This window comes from Carcharodon carcharias, chromosome 33, assembly GCF_017639515.1.
Source record: "Carcharodon carcharias isolate sCarCar2 chromosome 33, sCarCar2.pri, whole genome shotgun sequence".
Lineage (NCBI taxonomy): Eukaryota > Metazoa > Chordata > Chondrichthyes > Lamniformes > Lamnidae > Carcharodon > Carcharodon carcharias.
The window spans coordinates 7,982,751-8,007,643 of NC_054499.1; the positions used below are offsets into that span (position 1 = coordinate 7,982,751).

Here is a 24,893-nt window from a genome sequence, read left to right on the forward strand (position 1 = left end):
AACAGGTACCACAGAAACCAGTGTACCCACCTCAACAAGCATAAAAACAAGTGAACCCACTTCAGCAAGTACCACAGAAACCAGTGGAACTACCTCAACAAGCACCACCAAAACCAGTGAACCCACTTCAATAAGTACAACAGAAACCAGTGAAAGTACCTCAACAATCAACACAGCAACCAGCCAAACCACATTTGTTACAAGAGAAACCAGTGAACCCACTTCAACAAGTACCACAAAAACCAGTGAACCAACTTCAACAAGTACCACAGAAACCAGTGCAACCACCTCAACAAGTACCACTGAAACCACTGAACCCACCTCAACAAGTATCACCGAAACCACTGAACCCACTTCAACAAGTACCACAGTAACCAGTGAAACCACCTGAACATCCACCACAAAAACCAGTGAACACACTTCAACAAGCACCATGGAAACCAGTGAAGCCACCATGTTCAGTACCACAGAAACCAGCAAAGCCACCTCAACAAGTACCACAATAACCAGTGAAACCACTTCAACAGTTACCACAGAAACCACAGCGCCCACCTCAACAAACACCACAAGAAACACAGATCCCACTTCAACAAGTACCACAGAAACCAGTGGAAGCACCACAACAAGCACCACAGAAACCAGTGAAGCCACCTCAACAGGTACCACAGAAACCAGTGTACACACCTCAACAAGCACAACAACCAGTGAACCTAATTCAACAGGTACCACAGAAACCAGTGGAAGTACCTCAAAAAGCACCACCAAAACTAGTAAACCCACTTCAACAATTACCACAAAAACCAGTGAAACCACCTCAACAAGTACCACTGAAACCACTGAACCCACCTCAACAAGCACCACAAAAACCAGTGAACCCACTTCAACAAATACCACAGAAACCAGTGGAAGTACCTCAACAAGCACCACCAAAACCAGTGAACCCACTTCAACAAGTACCACAGAAACCAGTGCAACCACCTCAACATCCACCACAGAAACCAGTGAACCCAATTCAACAATTACCACAGAAACCAGTGCAAGCAACTCAACAAGTACCACAAAAACCAGTGAAACCACCTCAACAAGTACCACTGAAACCACTGAACCCACCTCAACAAGTATCACCGAAACCACTGAACCCACCTCAACAAGCACCACAAAAACCAGTGAACCCACTTCAACAAGTACCACAGAAACCAGTGGAAGTACCTCAACAAGCACCACCAAAACCAGTGAACCCACTTCAACAAGTACCACAGTAACCAGTGAAACCACCTCAACATCCACCACAAAAACCAGTGAAACCACTTCAATAAGCACCACAGAAACCAGTGCAACCACCACAACAAGTACCACAGAAACCAGTGCAAGTACCACAACAAGCACCATAGAAACCAGTGAAGCCACCTCAACAGGTACCACAGAAACCAGTGTACCCACCTCAACAAGCATAAAAACCAGTGAACCCACTTCCGCAAGAACCACAGAAACCAGTGGAAGTATTCAACAAGCACCACCAAAGCCAGTGAACCCACTTCAATAAGTACAACAGAAACCAGTGAAAGTACCTCAACAATCAACACAGCAACCAGCCAAACCACATTTGTTACGCGAGAAACCAGTGAACCCACCTCAACAAGTACCACAGAAACCAGTGGAAGTACCTCAACAAACACCACAGAAACCAGTGAAGCCACCTCAACAACTACCACAAAAACCAGTGAAACCACCTCAACAGGTACCACTGAAACCACTGAACCCACCTCAACAAGTACCACCAAAACCACTGAACCCACCTCAACAATCACCACAAAAAGCAGTGAACCTACCTCAACAATTACCACAGAAACCAGTGGAAGTACCTCAACAAGCACCACCAAAACCAGTGATCCCACTTCAACAAGTACCACAGAAACCAGTACAACCACCTCAAAAGCACCACAAAAACCAGTGAAACCACTTCAACAGGTACCACAGACACCAGTGCAAACACTGCAACAAGCACCACAAAAACCAGTGAACCCACTTCAACAAGTACCACAGAAACCAGTGGAAGTACCTCAACAAGAACCACCAAAACCAGTGAACCCACTTCAACAAGTACCACAGTAACCAGTGAAACCACCTCAACATCCACCACAAAAACCAGTGAAACCACTTCAATAAGCACCACAGAAACCAGTGCAACAACCACAACAAGTACCACAGAAACCAGTGCAAGTACCACAACAAGCACCATAGAAACCAGTGAAGCCACTTCAACAGGTACCACAGAAACCAGTGTACCCACCTCAACAAGCATAAAAACAAGTGAACCCACTTCAACAAGTACCACAGAAACCAGTGGAACTACCTCAACAAGCACCACCAAAACCAGTGAACCCACTTCAATAAGTACAACAGAAACCAGTGAAAGTACCTCAACAATCAACACAGCAACCAGCCAAACCACATTTGTTACAAGAGAAACCAGTGAACCCACTTCAACACGTACCACAAAAACCAGTGAACCAACTTCAACAAGTACCACAGAAACCAGTGCAACCACCTCAACAAGTACCACTGAAATCACTGAACCCACCTCAACAAGTATCACCGAAACCACTGAACCCACTTCAACAAGTACCACAGTAACCAGTGAAACCACCTGAACATCCACCACAAAAACCAGTGAACCCACTTCAACAAGCACCATGGAAACCAGTGAAGCCACCATGTTCAGTACCACAGAAACCAGCAAAGCCACCTCAACAAGTACCACAATAACCAGTGAAACCACTTCAACAGTTACCACAGAAACCACAGCGCCCACCTCAACAAACACCACAAGAAACACAGATCCCACTTCAACAAGTACCACAGAAACCAGTGGAAGCACCACAACAAGCACCACAGAAACCAGTGAAGCCACCTCAACAGGTACCACAGAACCAGTGTACACACCTCAACAAGCACAAAAACCAGTGAACCTAATTCAACAGGTACCACAGAAACCAGTGGAAGTACCTCAAAAAGCACCACCAAAACTAGTAAACCCACTTCAACAATTACCACAAAAACCAGTGAAACCACCTCAACAAGTACCACTGAAACCACTGAACCCACCTCAACAAGCACCACAAAAACCAGTGAACCCACTTCAACAAATACCACAGAAACCAGTGGAAGTATCTCAACAAGCACCACCAAAACCAGTGAACCCACTTCAACAAGTACCACAGAAACCAGTGCAACCACCTCAACATCCACCACAGAAACCAGTGAACCCAATTCAACAATTACCACAGAAACCAGTGCAAGCAACTCAACAAGTACCACAAAAACCAGTGAAACCACCTCAACAAGTACCACTGAAACCACTGAACCCACCTCAACAAGCACCACAAAAACCAGTGAACCCACTTCAACAAGTACCACAGAAACCAGTGGAAGTACCTCAACAAGAACCACCAAAACCAGTGAAGCCACTTCAACAAGTACCACAGTAACCAGTGAAACCACCTCAACATCCACCACAAAAACCAGTGAAACCACTTCAATAAGCACCACAGAAACCAGTGCAACCACCACAACAAGTACCACAGAAACCAGTGAACAACTTCAACAAGTACCACAGAAACCAGTGCAACCACCTCAACAAGTACCACTGAAACCACTGAACCCACCTCAACAAGTATCACCAAAACCACTGAACCCACCTCAACAAGCTCCACAAATACCAGTGAACCCACTTCAACAAGTAGCACACAAACCAGTGGAAGTACCTCAACAAGCACCACCAAAACCAGTGAACCCACTTCAACAAGTACCACAGTAACCAGTGAAACCACCTCAACATCCACCACAAAAACCAGTGAATCCACTTCAATAAGCACCACAGAAACCAGTGCAACCACCACAACAAATACCACAGAAACCAGTGCAAGTATCACATAAAGCACCATAGAAACCAGTGAAGCCACCTCAACTGGTACCACAGAAAACAGTGTACCCACCTCAACTAGCATTAAAACCAGTGAACCCACTTCAGCAAGTACCACAGAAACCAGCGGAAGTACCTCAGCAAGCACCACCAAAACCAGTGAACCCACTTCAATAAGTACAACAGAAACAAGTGAAAGTACCTCAACAATCAACACAGCAACCAGCCAAACCACATTTGTTACGAGAGAAATCAGTGAACCCACCTCAACAAGTACCACAAAAACCAGTGAACCAACTACAACAAGTACCACAGAAACCAGTGCAAACACCTCAACAAGTACCACTGAAACCACTGAACCCACCTCAACAAGTATCACTGAAACCACTGAACCCACCTCAACAAGCACCACAAAAACCAGTGAACCCACTTCAACAAGTACCACAGTAACCAGTGAAACCACCTCAACGTCCACCACAAAAACCACTGAAATCACTTCAATAAGCACCACAGAAACCAGTGCAACCACCACAACAAGTACCACAGAAACCAGTGCAAGTACCACAACAAGCACCACAGAAACCAGTGTACCCACCTCAACAAGCATAAAAATCAGTGAACCCACTTCAGCAAGTACCACAGAAATCAGTGGAAGTACCTCAACAAGCACCACCAAAACCAGTGAACCCACTTCAATAAGTACAACAGAAACCAGTGAAAGTACCTCAACAATCAACACAGCAACCAGCCAAACCACATTTGTTACGAGAGAAACCAGTGAACCCACCTCAACAAGTACCACAAAAACCAGTGAATCAACTTCAACAAGTACCAAAGAAACCAGTGCAACCACCTCAACAAGTACCACAAAAACCAGTGAAACCACCAAAACAAGCACCACCAAAACCAGTGAACCCACTTCAATAAGTACAACAGAAACCAGTGAAAGTACCTCAACAATCAACACAGCAACTAGCCAAACAACATTTGTTATGGGAGAAACCAGTGAACCCACCTCAACAAGTACCACAAAAACCAGTGAACCAACTTCAACAAGTACCACAGAAACCAGTGCAACCACCTCAACAAGTCCCACAAAAACCAGTGAAACCACCTCAACAAGCACCACAAAAACCAGTGAGCCCACTTCAACAAGTACCACAGAAACCAGTGGAATTACCAGAACAAGCACCACCAAAACCAGTAAAACCACCTCAACAGGTACCACAGAAACCACTGAGCCCACCTCTATGAGAACCACAAGAAACACTGAACCCACTTCAACAAGTACCATTGAAACCAGTGTACCCACCTCAACAAGCACAAAAACCAGTTGAATCACTTCAACAGGTACCACAGAAACCAGTGGAAGTACCTCAACAAGCTACATGCAAACCAGTGAAGTCACCACGTTCAGAACCACAGAAGCAAGTGAAGCCACTTCAACAGGTACCACATAAAACAGTGAACCCACCTCAAAAAGCACCACAAAAAACACTGAACGCACTTCAACAAGTACCACAGAAACCAATGGAAGTACCACAACAAACACCACAGAAACCAGTGAAGCCACCACAACAACTACCACAAAAACCAGTGAAACCACCTCAACAGGTACCACTGAAACCACTGAACCCACCTCAACAAGTACCACCAAAACCACTGAACCCACCTCAACAACCACCACAAAAAGCAGTGAACCTACCTCAACAATTACCACAGAAACCAGTGGAAGTACCTCAACAAGCACCACCAAAACCAGTGATCCCACTTCAACAAGTACCACAGAAACCAGTACAACCACCTCAACAAGCACCACAAAAACCAGTGAAACCACTTCAACAGGTACCACAGACACCAGTGCAACCACTGCAACAAGCACCACAAAAACCAGTGAACCCACTTCAACAAGGACTACAGAAACCAGCAGAAGTACCTCAACAAGCACTACCGAAATTAGTGATCCCACTTCAACAAGCACCACAGAAACCAGTGAACCCACATCAACAAGCACCACAGAAACCCATCTAACCACCTCAACAAGTACCATTAAAACCAGTGCAACCACCACAAGCACCACAGAAACCAGTGAAAGTCCCTCAACAAGCACCACGCAAACCAGTGAAGCCACCACGTTCAGTACCACAGAAACCAGCGAAGCCACCTCAACAAGTACCATGAAAACTAGTTATCCCACTTCATCCAGTACCACAGACACCAGTGAAAGACCCTCAACAAGCGCCACAAAAAACACTGAACACACTTCAACAATTACCCTAAAAACCAGTGGAAGTACCACAATAAGCACCACAGAAACCAGTGAAGCCACCTCAACAAGTTCCACCAAAATCAGTGAAGCCACTTCAACAAGTACCACAGACACCAGTGCAACCACCGCAAAAACCAGTGAAACCACCTCAACAGGTACCACAGAAACCCGTGAAACCACTTCAACAAGTACCACCAAAACCAGTGAATCCACCTCAACAAGCACCACAAAAACCAGTGAACCCACTTCAACAATTACCACAGAAACCAGCAGAAGTACCTCAATAAGCACCACCAAAACCAGTGAACCCACCCCAACAAGCCCCACAGAAACCAGTGAGACCACCTCAACAAGTACCACAAAAACCAGTGAACCCACTTCAACAAGTACCACAGAATCCAGTGGAAGTACCTCAACAAGCTCCACGCAAACCACTGAAGCCACCACGTTCAGAACCACAGAAACCAGTGAAGACAACTCAACAAGTACCATAAAAACCAGTGAAACCACTTCAACAGGTACCACAGAAAACAGTGAACCCACGTCAACAAGCACCACAAAAGACACTGAACCTACTTCAACAAGGACCACAGAAACCAGCAGAAGTACCTCAACAAGCACCACCAAAACCAATGATCCCACTTCAACAAGCATCACAGAAACCAGTGAACCCACATCACTAAGCACCACGGAAACTGGTTTAACCACGTCAACAAGTACCACAGAATCTAGTGAACCACCCTCAACAAGCACCACAAAAACCAGTGAACCCACTTCAACAAGCACCATGGAAACCAGTGAAGCCACCATGTTCAGTAACACAGAAACCAGCAACGCCACCTCAACAAGTACCACAAAAACCAGTGAAACCACTTCAACAGGTACCACAGAAAGCACTGAGCCCACCTCAACAAACACCACAAGAAACACAGATCTCACTTCAACAAGTACCACAGAAACCAGTGGAAGCACCACAACAAGCACAACAGAAACCAGTGAAAACACCTCAACAGGTACCGCAGAACCAGTGTACACACCTCAACAAGCACAAAAACCAGTGAACCTACTTTAACAAGGACCACAGAAACCAGTGGAAGTACCTCAAAAAGCACCACCAAAACTAGTAAACCCACTTCAACAACTACCAGAGAAACCAGTGCAACCACCTCAACAAGTACCACAAAAACCAGTGAAACCACCTCAACAAGTACCACTGAAACCACTGAACCCACCTAAACAAGTATCACCGAAACCACTGAATCCACCTCAACAAGCACCACAAAAACCAGTGAACCCACCTCAACAAGTATCACCGAAACCAGTGGAAGTACCTCAACAAGCACCACCAAAACCAGTGAACCCACTTCAACAAGTACCACAGAAACCAGTGGAAGTACCTCAACAAGAACCACCAAAACCAGTGAACCCACTTCAACAAGTACCACAGTAACCAGTGAAACCACCTCAACATCCACCACAAAAACCAGTGAAACCACTTCAATAAGAACCACAGAAACCAGTGCAACCACCACAACAAGTACAACAGAAACCAGTGCAAGTACCACAACAAGCACCATAGAAACCAGTGAAGCCACCTCAACAGGTACCACAGAAACCAGTGTACCCACCTCAACAAGCATAAAAACCAGTGAACCCACTTCAGCAAGTACCACGGAAACCAGTGGAAGTACCTCAACAAGCACCACCAAAACCAGTGAACCCACTTCAATAAGTACAACAGAAACCAGTGAAAGTACCTCAATAATCAACACAGCAGCCAGCCAAACCACATTTGTTACGAGAGAAACCAGTGAACCCACCTCAACAAGTACCACAAAAACCAGTGAACCAACATCAACAAGTACCACAGAAACCAGTGCAACCACCTCAACAAGTACCACTGAAACCACTGAACCCACCTCAACAAGTATCACTGAAACCACTGAACCCACTTCAACAAGTACCACAGTAACCAGTGAACCCACCTCAACATCCACCACAAAAACCAGTGAACCCACTTCAACAAGCACCATGGAAACCAGTGAAGCCACCAGGTTCAGTACCACAGAAACCAGCAAAGCCACCTCAACAAGTACAACAAAAACCAGTGAAACCACTTCAACAGTTATCACAGAATCCACTGAGCACACCTCAACAAACACCACAAGAAACACAGATACCACTTCCACAAGTACCACAGAAACCAGTGGAAGCACCACAACAAGCACCACAGAAACCAGTGAAGCCACCTCAACAGGTAACACAGAAACCAGTGTACACACCTCAACAAGCACAAAAACCAGTGAACCTAATTCAACAGGTACCACAGAAACCAGTGGAAGTATTTTAAAAAAGCACCACCAAAACTAGTAAACCCACTTCAACAAGTACCACAGAAACCAGTGCAACCACCTCAACAAGTACCACAAAAACCAGAGAAACCACCTCAACAAGTACCACTGAAACCACTGAACCCACCTCAACAAGTATCACCGAAACCACTGAACCCACCTCAACAAGCACCACAAAAACCAGTGAACCCACTTCAACAAATACCACAGGAACCAGTGGAAGTACCTCAACAAGCACCACCAAAACCAGTGAACCCATTCAACAAGTACCACAGAAACCAGTGCAACCACCTCAACATCCACCACAGAAACCAGTGAACCCAATTCAACAATTACCACAGAAACCAGTGCAACCACCTCAACAAGTACCACAAAAACCAGTGAAACCACCTCAACAAGTACCACAAAAACGAGTGAAACCAACTCAACAAGTACCACTGAAAACACTGAACCCACCTCAACAAGTATCACCGAAACCACTGAACCCACCTAAACAAGCACCACAAAAACCAGTGAACCCACTTCAACAAGTACAACAAAAACCAGTGGAAGTACCTCAACAAGCACCACCAAAACCAGTGAACCCACTTCAACAAGTACCACAGTAACCAGTGAAACCACCTCAACATCCACCACAAAAACCAGTGAAACCACTTCAATAAGCACCACAGAAACCAGTGCAACCACCACAACAAGTACCACAGAAACCAGTGCAAGTATCACATAAAGCACCATAGAAACCAGTGAAGCCACCTCAACAGGTACCACAGAAAACAGTGTACCCACCTCAACAAGCATTAAAACCAGTGAACCCACTTCAGCAAGTACCACAGAAACCAGCGGAAGTACCTCAGCAAGCACCACCAAAACCAGTGAACCCACTTCAATAAGTACAACAGAAACAAGTGAAAGTACCTCAACAATCAACACAGCAACCAGCCAAACCACATTTGTTACGAGAGAAATCAGTGAACCCACCTCAACAAGTACCACAAAAACCAGTGAACCAACTACAACAAGTACCACAGAAACCAGTGCAAACACCTCAACAAGTACCACTGAAACCACTGAACCCACCTCAACAAGTATCACTGAAACCACTGAACCCACCTCAACAAGCACCACAAAAACCAGTGAACCCACTTCAACAAGTACCACAGTAACCAGTGAAACCACCTCAACGTCCACCACAAAAACCACTGAAATCACTTCAATAAGCACCACAGAAACCAGTGCAACCACCACAACAAGTACCACAGAAACCAGTGCAAGTACCACAACAAGCACCACAGAAACCAGTGTACCCACCTCAACAAGCATAAAAATCAGTGAACCCACTTCAGCAAGTACCACAGAAATCAGTGGAAGTACCTCAACAAGCACCACCAAAACCAGTGAACCCACTTCAATAAGTACAACAGAAACCAGTGAAAGTACCTCAACAATCAACACAGCAACCAGCCAAACCACATTTGTTACGAGAGAAACCAGTGAACCCACCTCAACAAGTACCACAAAAACCAGTGAATCAACTTCAACAAGTACCAAAGAAACCAGTGCAACCACCTCAACAAGTACCACAAAAACCAGTGAAACCACCAAAACAAGCACCACCAAAACCAGTGAACCCACTTCAATAAGTACAACAGAAACCAGTGAAAGTACCTCAACAATCAACACAGCAACTAGCCAAACAACATTTGTTATGGGAGAAACCAGTGAACCCACCTCAACAAGTACCACAAAAACCAGTGAACCAACTTCAACAAGTACCACAGAAACCAGTGCAACCACCTCAACAAGTCCCACAAAAACCAGTGAAACCACCTCAACAAGCACCACAAAAACCAGTGAGCCCACTTCAACAAGTACCACAGAAACCAGTGGAATTACCAGAACAAGCACCACCAAAACCAGTAAAACCACCTCAACAGGTACCACAGAAACCACTGAGCCCACCTCTATGAGAACCACAAGAAACACTGAACCCACTTCAACAAGTACCATTGAAACCAGTGTACCCACCTCAACAAGCACAAAAACCAGTTGAATCACTTCAACAGGTACCACAGAAACCAGTGGAAGTACCTCAACAAGCTACATGCAAACCAGTGAAGTCACCACGTTCAGAACCACAGAAGCAAGTGAAGCCACTTCAACAGGTACCACATAAAACAGTGAACCCACCTCAAAAAGCACCACAAAAAACACTGAACGCACTTCAACAAGTACCACAGAAACCAATGGAAGTACCACAACAAACACCACAGAAACCAGTGAAGCCACCACAACAACTACCACAAAAACCAGTGAAACCACCTCAACAGGTACCACTGAAACCACTGAACCCACCTCAACAAGTACCACCAAAACCACTGAACCCACCTCAACAACCACCACAAAAAGCAGTGAACCTACCTCAACAATTACCACAGAAACCAGTGGAAGTACCTCAACAAGCACCACCAAAACCAGTGATCCCACTTCAACAAGTACCACAGAAACCAGTACAACCACCTCAACAAGCACCACAAAAACCAGTGAAACCACTTCAACAGGTACCACAGACACCAGTGCAACCACTGCAACAAGCACCACAAAAACCAGTGAACCCACTTCAACAAGGACTACAGAAACCAGCAGAAGTACCTCAACAAGCACTACCGAAATTAGTGATCCCACTTCAACAAGCACCACAGAAACCAGTGAACCCACATCAACAAGCACCACAGAAACCCATCTAACCACCTCAACAAGTACCATTAAAACCAGTGCAACCACCACAAGCACCACAGAAACCAGTGAAAGTCCCTCAACAAGCACCACGCAAACCAGTGAAGCCACCACGTTCAGTACCACAGAAACCAGCGAAGCCACCTCAACAAGTACCATGAAAACTAGTTATCCCACTTCATCCAGTACCACAGACACCAGTGAAAGACCCTCAACAAGCGCCACAAAAAACACTGAACACACTTCAACAATTACCCTAAAAACCAGTGGAAGTACCACAATAAGCACCACAGAAACCAGTGAAGCCACCTCAACAAGTTCCACCAAAATCAGTGAAGCCACTTCAACAAGTACCACAGACACCAGTGCAACCACCGCAAAAACCAGTGAAACCACCTCAACAGGTACCACAGAAACCCGTGAAACCACTTCAACAAGTACCACCAAAACCAGTGAATCCACCTCAACAAGCACCACAAAAACCAGTGAACCCACTTCAACAATTACCACAGAAACCAGCAGAAGTACCTCAATAAGCACCACCAAAACCAGTGAACCCACCCCAACAAGCCCCACAGAAACCAGTGAGACCACCTCAACAAGTACCACAAAAACCAGTGAACCCACTTCAACAAGTACCACAGAATCCAGTGGAAGTACCTCAACAAGCTCCACGCAAACCACTGAAGCCACCACGTTCAGAACCACAGAAACCAGTGAAGACAACTCAACAAGTACCATAAAAACCAGTGAAACCACTTCAACAGGTACCACAGAAAACAGTGAACCCACGTCAACAAGCACCACAAAAGACACTGAACCTGCTTCAACAAGGACCACAGAAACCAGCAGAAGTACCTCAACAAGCACCACCAAAACCAATGATCCCACTTCAACAAGCATCACAGAAACCAGTGAACCCACATCACTAAGCACCACGGAAACTGGTTTAACCACGTCAACAAGTACCACAGAATCTAGTGAACCACCCTCAACAAGCACCACCAAAACCAATGATCCCATTTCAACAAGCATCACAGAAACCAGTGAACCCACATCACTAAGCACCACGGAAACTGGTTTAACCACGTCAACAAGTACCACAGAATCTAGTGAACCACCCTCAACAAGCACCACAAAAACCAGTGAACCCACTTCAACAAGCACCATGGAAACCAGTGAAGCCACCATGTTCAGTAACACAGAAACCAGCAACGCCACCTCAACAAGTACCACAAAAACCAGTGAAACCACTTCAACAGGTACCACAGAAAGCACTGAGCCCACCTCAACAAACACCACAAGAAACACAGATCTCACTTCAACAAGTACCACAGAAACCAGTGGAAGCACCACAACAAGCACAACAGAAACCAGTGAAAACACCTCAACAGGTACCGCAGAACCAGTGTACACACCTCAACAAGCACAAAAACCAGTGAACCTACTTTAACAAGGACCACAGAAACCAGTGGAAGTACCTCAAAAAGCACCACCAAAACTAGTAAACCCACTTCAACAACTACCAGAGAAACCAGTGCAACCACCTCAACAAGTACCACAAAAACCAGTGAAACCACCTCAACAAGTACCACTGAAACCACTGAACCCACCTAAACAAGTATCACCGAAACCACTGAATCCACCTCAACAAGCACCACAAAAACCAGTGAACCCACCTCAACAAGTATCACCGAAACCAGTGGAAGTACCTCAACAAGCACCACCAAAACCAGTGAACCCACTTCAACAAGTACCACAGAAACCAGTGGAAGTACCTCAACAAGAACCACCAAAACCAGTGAACCCACTTCAACAAGTACCACAGTAACCAGTGAAACCACCTCAACATCCACCACAAAAACCAGTGAAACCACTTCAATAAGAACCACAGAAACCAGTGCAACCACCACAACAAGTACAACAGAAACCAGTGCAAGTACCACAACAAGCACCATAGAAACCAGTGAAGCCACCTCAACAGGTACCACAGAAACCAGTGTACCCACCTCAACAAGCATAAAAACCAGTGAACCCACTTCAGCAAGTACCACGGAAACCAGTGGAAGTACCTCAACAAGCACCACCAAAACCAGTGAACCCACTTCAATAAGTACAACAGAAACCAGTGAAAGTACCTCAATAATCAACACAGCAGCCAGCCAAACCACATTTGTTACGAGAGAAACCAGTGAACCCACCTCAACAAGTACCACAAAAACCAGTGAACCAACATCAACAAGTACCACAGAAACCAGTGCAACCACCTCAACAAGTACCACTGAAACCACTGAACCCACCTCAACAAGTATCACTGAAACCACTGAACCCACTTCAACAAGTACCACAGTAACCAGTGAACCCACCTCAACATCCACCACAAAAACCAGTGAACCCACTTCAACAAGCACCATGGAAACCAGTGAAGCCACCAGGTTCAGTACCACAGAAACCAGCAAAGCCACCTCAACAAGTACCACAAAAACCAGTGAAACCACTTCAACAGTTATCACAGAATCCACTGAGCACACCTCAACAAACACCACAAGAAACACAGATACCACTTCCACAAGTACCACAGAAACCAGTGGAAGCACCACAACAAGCACCACAGAAACCAATGAAGCCACCTCAACAGGTAACACAGAAACCAGTGTACACACCTCAACAAGCACAAAAACCAGTGAACCTAATTCAACAGGTACCACAGAAACCAGTGGAAGTATTTTAAAAAAGCACCACCAAAACTAGTAAACCCACTTCAACAAGTACCACAGAAACCAGTGAAACCACCTCAACAAGTACCACAAAAACGAGTGAAACCAACTCAACAAGTACCACTGAAACCACTGAACCCACCTCAACAAGTATCACCGAAACCACTGAACCCACCTAAACAAGCACCACAAAAACCAGTGAACCCACTTCAACAAGTACAACAAAAACCAGTGGAAGTACCTCAACAAGCACCACCAAAACCAGTGAACCCACTTCAACAAGTACCACAGTAACCAGTGAAACCACCTCAACATCCACCACAAAAACCAGTGAAACCACTTCAATAAGCACCACAGAAACCAGTGCAACCACCACAACAAGTACCACAGAAACCAGTGGAAGTACCACAACAAGCACCATAAAAACCAGTGATGCCACCTCAACAGGTACCACAGAAACCAGTGTACCCACCTCAACAAGAATAAAAACCAGTGAACCCACTTCAGCAAGTACCACAGAAACCAGTGGAAGCACCACAACAAGCACCACAGAAACCAGTGAAGGAACCTCAACAGGTACCACAGAAACCAGTGTACACACCTCAACAAGCACAAAAACCAGTGAACCTAATTCAACAGGTACCACAGAAACCAGTGGAAGTACCTCAAAAAGCACCACCAAAACTAGTAAACCCACTTCAACAATTACCACAAAAACCAGTGAAACCACCTCAACAAGTACCACTGAAACCACTGAACCCACCTCAACAAGCACCACAAAAACCAGTGAACCCACTTCAACAAGTACCACAGAAACCAGTGGAAGTACCTCAACAAGAACCACCAAAACCAGTGAACCCACTTCAACAAGTACCACAGTAACCAGTGAAACCACCTCAACATCCACCACAAAAACCAGTGAAACCACTTCAATAAGCACCACAGAAACCAGTGCAACCACCACAACAAGTACCACAGAAACCAGTGAACAACTTCAACAAGTACCACAGAAACCAGTGCAACCACCTCAACAAGTACCACTGAAACCACTGAACCCACCTCAACAAGTATCACCAAAACCACTGAACCCACCTCAACAAGCTCCACAAATACCAGTGAACCCACTTCAACAAGTAGCACACAAACCAGTGGAAGTACCTCAACAAGCACCACCAAAACCAGTGAACCCACTTCAACAAGTACCACAGTAACCAGTGAAACCACCTCAACATCCACCACAAAAACCAGTGAATCCACTTCAATAAGCACCACAGAAACCAGTGCAACCACCACAACAAATACCACAGAAACCAGTGCAAGTATCACATAAAGCACCATAGAAACCAGTGAAGCCACCTCAACAGGTACCACAGAAAACAGTGTACCCACCTCAACAAGCATTAAAACCAGTGAACCCACTTCAGCAAGTACCACAGAAACCAGCGGAAGTACCTCAGCAAGCACCACCAAAACCAGTGAACCCACTTCAATAAGTACAACAGAAACAAGTGAAAGTACCTCAACGATCAACACAGCAACCAGCCAAACCACATTTGTTACGAGAGAAATCAGTGAACCCACCTCAACAAGTACCACAAAAACCAGTGAACCAACTACAACAAGTACCACAGAAACCAGTGCAAACACCTCAACAAGTACCACTGAAACCACTGAACCCACCTCAACAAGTATCACTGAAACCACTGAACCCACCTCAACAAGCACCACAAAAACCAGTGAACCCACTTCAACAAGTACCACAGTAACCAGTGAAACCACCTCAACGTCCACCACAAAAACCACTGAAATCACTTCAATAAGCACCACAGAAACCAGTGCAACCACCACAACAAGTACCACAGAAACCAGTGCAAGTACCACAACAAGCACCACAGAAACCAGTGTACCCACCTCAACAAGCATAAAAATCAGTGAACCCACTTCAGCAAGTACCACAGAAATCAGTGGAAGTACCTCAACAAGCACCACCAAAACCAGTGAACCCACTTCAATAAGTACAACAGAAACCAGTGAAAGTACCTCAACAATCAACACAGCAACCAGCCAAACCACATTTGTTACGAGAGAAACCAGTGAACCCACCTCAACAAGTACCACAAAAACCAGTGAATCAACTTCAACAAGTACCAAAGAAACCAGTGCAACCACCTCAACAAGTACCACAAAAACCAGTGAAACCACCAAAACAAGCACCACCAAAACCAGTGAACCCACTTCAATAAGTACAACAGAAACCAGTGAAAGTACCTCAACAATCAACACAGCAACTAGCCAAACAACATTTGTTATGGGAGAAACCAGTGAACCCACCTCAACAAGTACCACAAAAACCAGTGAACCAACTTCAACAAGTACCACAGAAACCAGTGCAACCACCTCAACAAGTCCCACAAAAACCAGTGAAACCACCTCAACAAGCACCACAAAAACCAGTGAGCCCACTTCAACAAGTACCACAGAAACCAGTGGAATTACCAGAACAAGCACCACCAAAACCAGTAAAACCACCTCAACAGGTACCACAGAAACCACTGAGCCCACCTCTATGAGAACCACAAGAAACACTGAACCCACTTCAACAAGTACCATTGAAACCAGTGTACCCACCTCAACAAGCACAAAAACCAGTTGAATCACTTCAACAGGTACCACAGAAACCAGTGGAAGTACCTCAACAAGCTACATGCAAACCAGTGAAGTCACCACGTTCAGAACCACAGAAGCAAGTGAAGCCACTTCAACAGGTACCACATAAAACAGTGAACCCACCTCAAAAAGCACCACAAAAAACACTGAACGCACTTCAACAAGTACCACAGAAACCAATGGAAGTACCACAACAAACACCACAGAAACCAGTGAAGCCACCACAACAACTACCACAAAAACCAGTGATACCACCTCAACAGGTACCACTGAAACCACTGAACCCACCTCAACAAGTACCACCAAAACCACTGAACCCACCTCAACAACCACCACAAAAAGCAGTGAACCTACCTCAACAATTACCACAGAAACCAGTGGAAGTACCTCAACAAGCACCACCAAAACCAGTGATCCCACTTCAACAAGTACCACAGAAACCAGTACAACCACCTCAACAAGCACCACAAAAACCAGTGAAACCACTTCAACAGGTACCACAGACACCAGTGCAACCACTGCAACAAGCACCACAAAAACCAGTGAACCCACTTCAACAAGGACTACAGAAACCAGCAGAAGTACCTCAACAAGCACTACCGAAATTAGTGATCCCACTTCAACAAGCACCACAGAAACCAGTGAACCCACATCAACAAGCACCACAGAAACCCATCTAACCACCTCAACAAGTACCATTAAAACCAGTGCAACCACCACAAGCACCACAGAAACCAGTGAAAGTCCCTCAACAAGCACCACGCAAACCAGTGAAGCCACCACGTTCAGTACCACAGAAACCAGCGAAGCCACCTCAACAAGTACCATGAAAACTAGTTATCCCACTTCATCCAGTACCACAGACACCAGTGAAAGACCCTCAACAAGCGCCACAAAAAACACTGAACACACTTCAACAATTACCCTAAAAACCAGTGGAAGTACCACAATAAGCACCACAGAAACCAGTGAAGCCACCTCAACAAGTTCCACCAAAATCAGTGAAGCCACTTCAACAAGTACCACAGACACCAGTGCAACCACCGCAAAAACCAGTGAAACCACCTCAACAGGTACCACAGAAACCCGTGAAACCACTTCAACAAGTACCACCAAAACCAGTGAATCCACCTCAACAAGCACCACAAAAACCAGTGAACCCACTTCAACAATTACCACAGAAACCAGCAGAAGTACCTCAATAAGCACCACCAAAACCAGTGAACCCACCCCAACAAGCCCCACAGAAACCAGTGAGACCACCTCAACAAGTACCACAAAAACCAGTGAACCCACTTCAACAAGTACCACAGAATCCAGTGGAAGTACCTCAACAAGCTCCACGCAAACCACTGAAGCCACCACGTTCAGAACCACAGAAACCAGTGAAGACAACTCAACAAGTACCATAAAAACCAGTGAAACCACTTCAACAGGTACCACAGAAAACAGTGAACCCACGTCAACAAGCACCACAAAAGACACTGAACCTACTTCAACAAGGACCACAGAAACCAGCAGAAGTACCTCAACAAGCACCACCAAAACCAATGATCCCACTTCAACAAGCATCACAGAAACCAGTGAACCCACATCACTAAGCACCACGGAAACTGGTTTAACCACGTCAACAAGTACCACAGAATCTAGTGAACCACCCTCAACAAGCACCACAAAAACCAGTGAACCCACTTCAACAAGCACCATGGAAACCAGTGAAGCCACCATGTTCAGTAACACAGAAACCAGCAACGCCACCTCAACAAGTACCACAAAAACCAGTGAAACCACTTCAACAGGTACCACAGAAAGCACTGAGCCCACCTCAACAAACACCACAAGAAACACAGATCTCACTTCAACAAGTACCACAGAAACCAGTGGAAGCACCACAACAAGCACAACAGAAACCAGTGAAAACACCTCAACAGGTACCGCAGAACCAGTGTACACACCTCAACAAGCACAAAAACCAGTGAACCTACTTTAACAAGGACCACAGAAACCAGTGGAAGTACCTCAAAAAGCACCACCAAAACTAGTAAACCCACTTCAACAACTACCAGAGAAACCAGTGCAACCACCTCAACAAGTACCACAAAAACCAGTGAAACCACCTCAACAAGTACCACTGAAACCACTGAACCCACCTAAACAAGTATCACCGAAACCACTGAATCCACCTCAACAAGCACCACAAAAACCAGTGAACCCACCTCAACAAGTATCACCGAAACCAGTGGAAGTACCTCAACAAGCACCACCAAAACCAGTGAACCCACTTCAACAAGTACCACAGAAACCAGTGGAAGTACCTCAACAAGAACCACCAAAACCAGTGAACCCACTTCAACAAGTACCACAGTAACCAGTGAAACCACCTCAACATCCACCACAAAAACCAGTGAAACCACTTCAATAAGAACCACAGAAACCAGTGCAACCACCACAACAAGTACAACAGAAACCAGTGCAAGTACCACAACAAGCACCATAGAAACCAGTGAAGCCACCTCAACAGGTACCACAGAAACCAGTGTACCCACCTCAACAAGCATAAAAACCAGTGAACCCACTTCAGCAAGTACCACGGAAACCAGTGGAAGTACCTCAACAAGCACCACCAAAACCAGTGAACCCACTTCAATAAGTACAACAGAAACCAGTGAAAGTACCTCAATAATCAACACAGCAGCCAGCCAAACCACATTTGTTACGAGAGAAACCAGTGAACCCACCTCAACAAGTACCACAAAAACCAGTGAACCAACATCAACAAGTACCACAGAAACCAGTGCAACCACCTCAACAAGTACCACTGAAACCACTGAACCCACCTCAACAAGTATCACTGAAACCACTGAACCCACTTCAACAAGTACCACAGTAACCAGTGAACCCACCTCAACATCCACCACAAAAACCAGTGAACCCACTTCAACAAGCACCATGGAAACCAGTGAAGCCACCAGGTTCAGTACCACAGAAACCAGCAAAGCCACCTCAACAAGTACCACAAAAACCAGTGAAACCACTTCAACAGTTATCACAGAATCCACTGAGCACACCTCAACAAACACCACAAGAAACACAGATACCACTTCCACAAGTACCACAGAAACCAGTGGAAGCACCACAACAAGCACCACAGAAACCAGTGAAGCCACCTCAACAGGTAACACAGAAACCAGTGTACACACCTCAACAAGCACAAAAACCAGTGAACCTAATTCAACAGGTACCACAGAAACCAGTGGAAGTATTTTAAAAAAGCACCACCAAAACTAGTAAACCCACTTCAACAAGTACCACAGAAACCAGTGCAACCACCTCAACAAGTACCACAAAAACCAGAGAAACCACCTCAACAAGTACCACTGAAACCACTGAACCCACCTCAACAAGTATCACCGAAACCACTGAACCCACCTCAACAAGCACCACAAAAACCAGTGAACCCACTTCAACAAATACCACAGGAACCAGTGGAAGTACCTCAACAAGCACCACCAAAACCAGTGAACCCATTCAACAAGTACCACAGAAACCAGTGCAACCACCTCAACATCCACCACAGAAACCAGTGAACCCAATTCAACAATTACCACAGAAACCAGTGCAACCACCTCAACAAGTACCACAAAAACCAGTGAAACCACCTCAACAAGTACCACAAAAACGAGTGAAACCAACTCAACAAGTACCACTGAAACCACTGAACCCACCTCAACAAGTATCACCGAAACCACTGAACCCACCTAAACAAGCACCACAAAAACCAGTGAACCCACTTCAACAAGTACAACAAAAACCAGTGGAAGTACCTCAACAAGCACCACCAAAACCAGTGAACCCACTTCAACAAGTACCACAGTAACCAGTGAAACCACCTCAACATCCACCACAAAAACCAGTGAAACCACTTCAATAAGCACCACAGAAACCAGTGCAACCACCACAACAAGTACCACAGAAACCAGTGGAAGTACCACAACAAGCACCATAAAAACCAGTGATGCCACCTCAACAGGTACCACAGAAACCAGTGTACCCACCTCAACAAGAATAAAAACCAGTGAACCCACTTCAGCAAGTACCACAGAAACCAGTGGAAGCACCACAACAAGCACCACAGAAACCAGTGAAGGAACCTCAACAGGTACCACAGAAACCAGTGTACACACCTCAACAAGCACAAAAACCAGTGAACCTAATTCAACAGGTAACACAGAAACCAGTGGAAGTACCTCAAAAAGCACCACCAAAACTAGTAAACCCACTTCAACAATTACCACAAAAACCAGTGAAACCACCTCAACAAGTACCACTGAAACCACTGAACCCACCTCAACAAGCACCACAATAACCAGTGAACCCACTTCAACAAATACCACAGAAACCAGTGGAAGTACCTCAACAAGCACCACCAAAACCAGTGAACCCACTTCAACAAGTACCACAGAAACCAGTGCAACCACCTCAACATCCACCACAGAAACCAGTGAACCCAATTCAACAATTACCACAGAAACCAGTGCAAGCAACTCAACAAGTACCACAAAAACCAGTGAAACCACCTCAACAAGTACCACTGAAACCACTGAACCCACCTCAACAAGTATCACCGAAACCACTGAACCCACCTCAACAAGCACCACAAAAACCAGTGAACCCACTTCAACAAGTACCACAGAAACCAGTGGAAGTACCTCAACAAGCACCACCAAAACCAGTGAACCCACTTCAACAAGTACCACAGTAACCAGTGAAACCACCTCAACATCCACCACAAAAACCAGTGAAACCACTTCAATAAGCACCACAGAAACCAGTGCAACCACCACAACAAGTACCACAGAAACCAGTGCAAGTACCACAACAAGCACCATAGAAACCAGTGAAGCCACCTCAACAGGTACCACAGAAACCAGTGTACCCACCTCAACAAGCATAAAAACCAGTGAACCCACTTCCGCAAGAACCACAGAAACCAGTGGAAGTATTCAACAAGCACCACCAAAGCCAGTGAACCCACTTCAATAAGTACAACAGAAACCAGTGAAAGTACCTCAACAATCAACACAGCAACCAGCCAAACCACATTTGTTACGCGAGAAACCAGTGAACCCACCTCAACAAGTACCACAAAAACCAGTGAACAACTTCAACAAGTACCACAGAAACCAGTGCAACCACCTCAACAAGTACCACTGAAACCACTGAACCCACCTCAACAAGTATCACTGAAACCACTGAACCCACCTCAACAAGCACAAAAACCAGTGAACGCACTTCAACAAGTACCACAGTAACCAGTGAAACCACCTCAACGTCCACCACAAAAACCACTGAAATCACTTCAATAAGCACCACAGAAACCAGTGCAACCAACACAACAACTACCACAGAAACCAGTGCAAGTACCACAACAAGCACCATAGAAACCAGTGAAGCCACCTCAACAGCTACCACAGAAACCAGTGTACCCACCTCAACAAGCATAAAAATCAGTGAACCCACTTCAGCAAGTACCACAGAAATCAGTGGAAGTACCTCAACAAGCACCACCAAAACCAGTGAACCCACTTCAATAAGTACAACAGAAACCAGTGAAAGTACCTCAACAATCAACACAGCAACCAGCCAAACCACATTTGTTACGAGAGAAACCAGTGAACCCACCTCAACAAGTACCACAAAAACCAGTGAATCAACTTCAACAAGTACCAAAGAAACCAGTGCAACCACCTCAACAAGTACCACAAAAACCAGTGAAACCACCAAAACAAGCACCACCAAAACCAGTGAACCCACTTCAATAAGTACAACAGAAACCAGTGAAAGTACCTCAACAATCAACACAGCAACTAGCCAAACAACATTTGTTATGGGAGAAACCAGTGAACCCACCTCAACAAGTGCCACAAAAACCAGTGAACCAACTTCAACAAGTACCACAGAAACCAGTGCAACCACCTCAACAAGTCCCACAAAAACCAGTGAAACCACCTCAACAAGCACCACAAAAACCAGTGAGCCCACTTCAACAAGTACCACAGAAACCAGTGGAATTACCAGAACAAGCACCACCAAAACCAGTAAAACCACCTCAACAGGTATCACAGAAACCACTGAGCCCACCTCTATGAGAACCACAAGAAACACTGAACCCACTTCAACAAGTACCATTGAAACCAGTGTACCCACCTCAACAAGCACAAAAACCAGTTGAATCACTTCAACAGGTACCACAGAAACCAGTGGAAGTACCTCAACAAGCTACATGCAAACCAGTGAAGTCACCACGTTCAGAACCACAGAAGCAAGTGAAGCCACTTCAACAGGTACCACATAAAACAGTGAACCCACCTCAAAAAGCACCACAAAAAACACTGAACGCACTTCAACAAGTACCACAGAAACCAATGGAAGTACCACAACAAACACCACAGAAACCAGTGAAGCCACCTCAACAACTACCACAAAAACCAGTGAAACCACCTCAACAGGTACCACTGAAACCACTGAACCCACCTCAACAAGTACCACCAAAACCACTGAACCCACCTCAACAACCACCACAAAAAGCAGTGAACCTACCTCAACAATTACCACAGAAACCAGTGGAAGTACCTCAACAAGCACCACCAAAACCAGTGATCCCACTTCAACAAGTACCACAGAAACCAGTACAACCACCTCAACAAGCACCACAAAAACCAGTGAAACCACTTCAACAGGTACCACAGACACCAGTGCAACCACTGCAACAAGCACCACAAAAACCAGTGAACCCACTTCAACAAGGACTACAGAAACCAGCAGAAGTACCTCAACAAGCACTACCGAAATTAGTGATCCCACTTCAACAAGCACCACAGAAACCAGTGAACCCACATCAACAAGCACCACAGAAACCCATCTAACCACCTCAACAAGTACCATTAAAACCAGTGCAACCACCACAAGCACCACAGAAACCAGTGAAAGTCCCTCAACAAGCACCACGCAAACCAGTGAAGCCACCACGTTCAGTACCACAGAAACCAGCGAAGCCACCTCAACAAGTACCATGAAAACTAGTTATCCCACTTCATCCAGTACCACAGACACCAGTGAAAGACCCTCAACAAGCGCCACAAAAAACACTGAACACACTTCAACAATTACCCTAAAAACCAGTGGAAGTACCACAATAAGCACCACAGAAACCAGTGAAGCCACCTCAACAAGTTCCACCAAAATCAGTGAAGCCACTTCAACAAGTACCACAGACACCAGTGCAACCACCGCAAAAACCAGTGAAACCACCTCAACAGGTACCACAGAAACCCGTGAAACCACTTCAACAAGTACCACCAAAACCAGTGAATCTACCTCAACAAGCACCACAAAAACCAGTGAACCCACTTCAACAATTACCACAGAAACCAGCAGAAGTACCTCAATAAGCACCACCAAAACCAGTGAACCCACCCCAACAAGCCCCACAGAAACCAGTGAGACCACCTCAACAAGTACCACAAAAACCAGTGAACCCACTTCAACAAGTACCACAGAATCCAGTGGGAGTACCTCAACAAGCTCCACGCAAACCACTGAAGCCACCACGTTCAGAACCACAGAAACCAGTGAAGACAACTCAACAAGTACCATAAAAACCAGTGAAACCACTTCAACAGGTACCACAGAAAACAGTGAACCCACGTCAACAAGCACCACAAAAGACACTGAACCTACTTCAACAAGGACCACAGAAACCAGCAGAAGTACCTCAACAAGCACCACCAAAACCAAAGATCCCACTTCAAAAAGCATCACAGAAACCAGTGAACCCACATCACTAAGCACCACAGAAACTGGTTTAACCACGTCAACAAGTACCACAGAATCTAGTGAACCACCCTCAACAAGCACCACAAAAACCAGTGAACCCACTTCAACAAGCACCATGGAAACCAGTGAAGCCACCATGTTCAGTAACACAGAAACCAGCAAAGCCACCTCAACAAGTACCACAAAAACCAGTGAAACCACTTCAACAGGTACCACAGAAAGCACTGAGCCCACCTCAACAAACACCACAAGAAACACAGATCTCACTTCAACAAGTACCACAGAAACCAGTGGAAGCACCACAACAAGCACAACAGAAACCAGTGAAAACACCTCAACAGGTACCACAGAACCAGTGTACACACCTCAACAAGCACAAAAACCAGTGAACCTACTTT

General features: G+C 45.5%; 3 protein-coding genes and 1 pseudogene across 3 annotated transcripts; all 4 read left to right on the plus strand.

Moving 5' to 3' along the window:
* Positions 1–1,701: 1,701 nt before the first annotated feature.
* LOC121272222 (uncharacterized protein DDB_G0271670-like) lies at positions 1,702–5,055 on the plus strand (the record flags this gene model as incomplete). Its single annotated transcript, XM_041178748.1, has 6 exons — positions 1,702–1,918; positions 1,969–2,186; positions 3,056–3,583; positions 3,914–3,921; positions 4,005–4,507; positions 4,922–5,055. Coding segments are annotated over 6 exons (1,608 nt in total), but the record flags the coding sequence as incomplete, so codon positions are not given.
* Positions 5,056–5,310: 255 nt separating this feature from the next.
* LOC121272223 (mucin-22-like) lies at positions 5,311–12,717 on the plus strand. Its single transcript, XM_041178749.1, is given in 10 exon segments — positions 5,311–5,371; positions 7,073–7,204; positions 7,966–8,217; positions 8,884–9,258; positions 9,364–9,858; positions 10,255–10,403; positions 10,559–10,653; positions 10,739–11,363; positions 12,043–12,129; positions 12,538–12,717. Coding segments are annotated over 10 exon segments (2,451 nt in total).
* Positions 12,718–14,039: 1,322 nt separating this feature from the next.
* Positions 14,040–18,638, plus strand: LOC121272224 (mucin-22-like; the record flags this gene model as incomplete). The annotated part of the gene is given in 7 exon segments (XM_041178750.1): positions 14,040–14,388; positions 14,632–14,964; positions 15,603–15,911; positions 16,374–16,478; positions 16,878–17,201; positions 17,667–17,773; positions 18,459–18,638. Coding segments are annotated over 7 exon segments (1,707 nt in total), but the record flags the coding sequence as incomplete, so codon positions are not given.
* Positions 18,639–20,289: 1,651 nt separating this feature from the next.
* On the plus strand, positions 20,290–24,884 carry LOC121272225 (annotated as a pseudogene).
* The last annotated feature ends 9 nt before the right edge of the window (positions 24,885–24,893 follow it).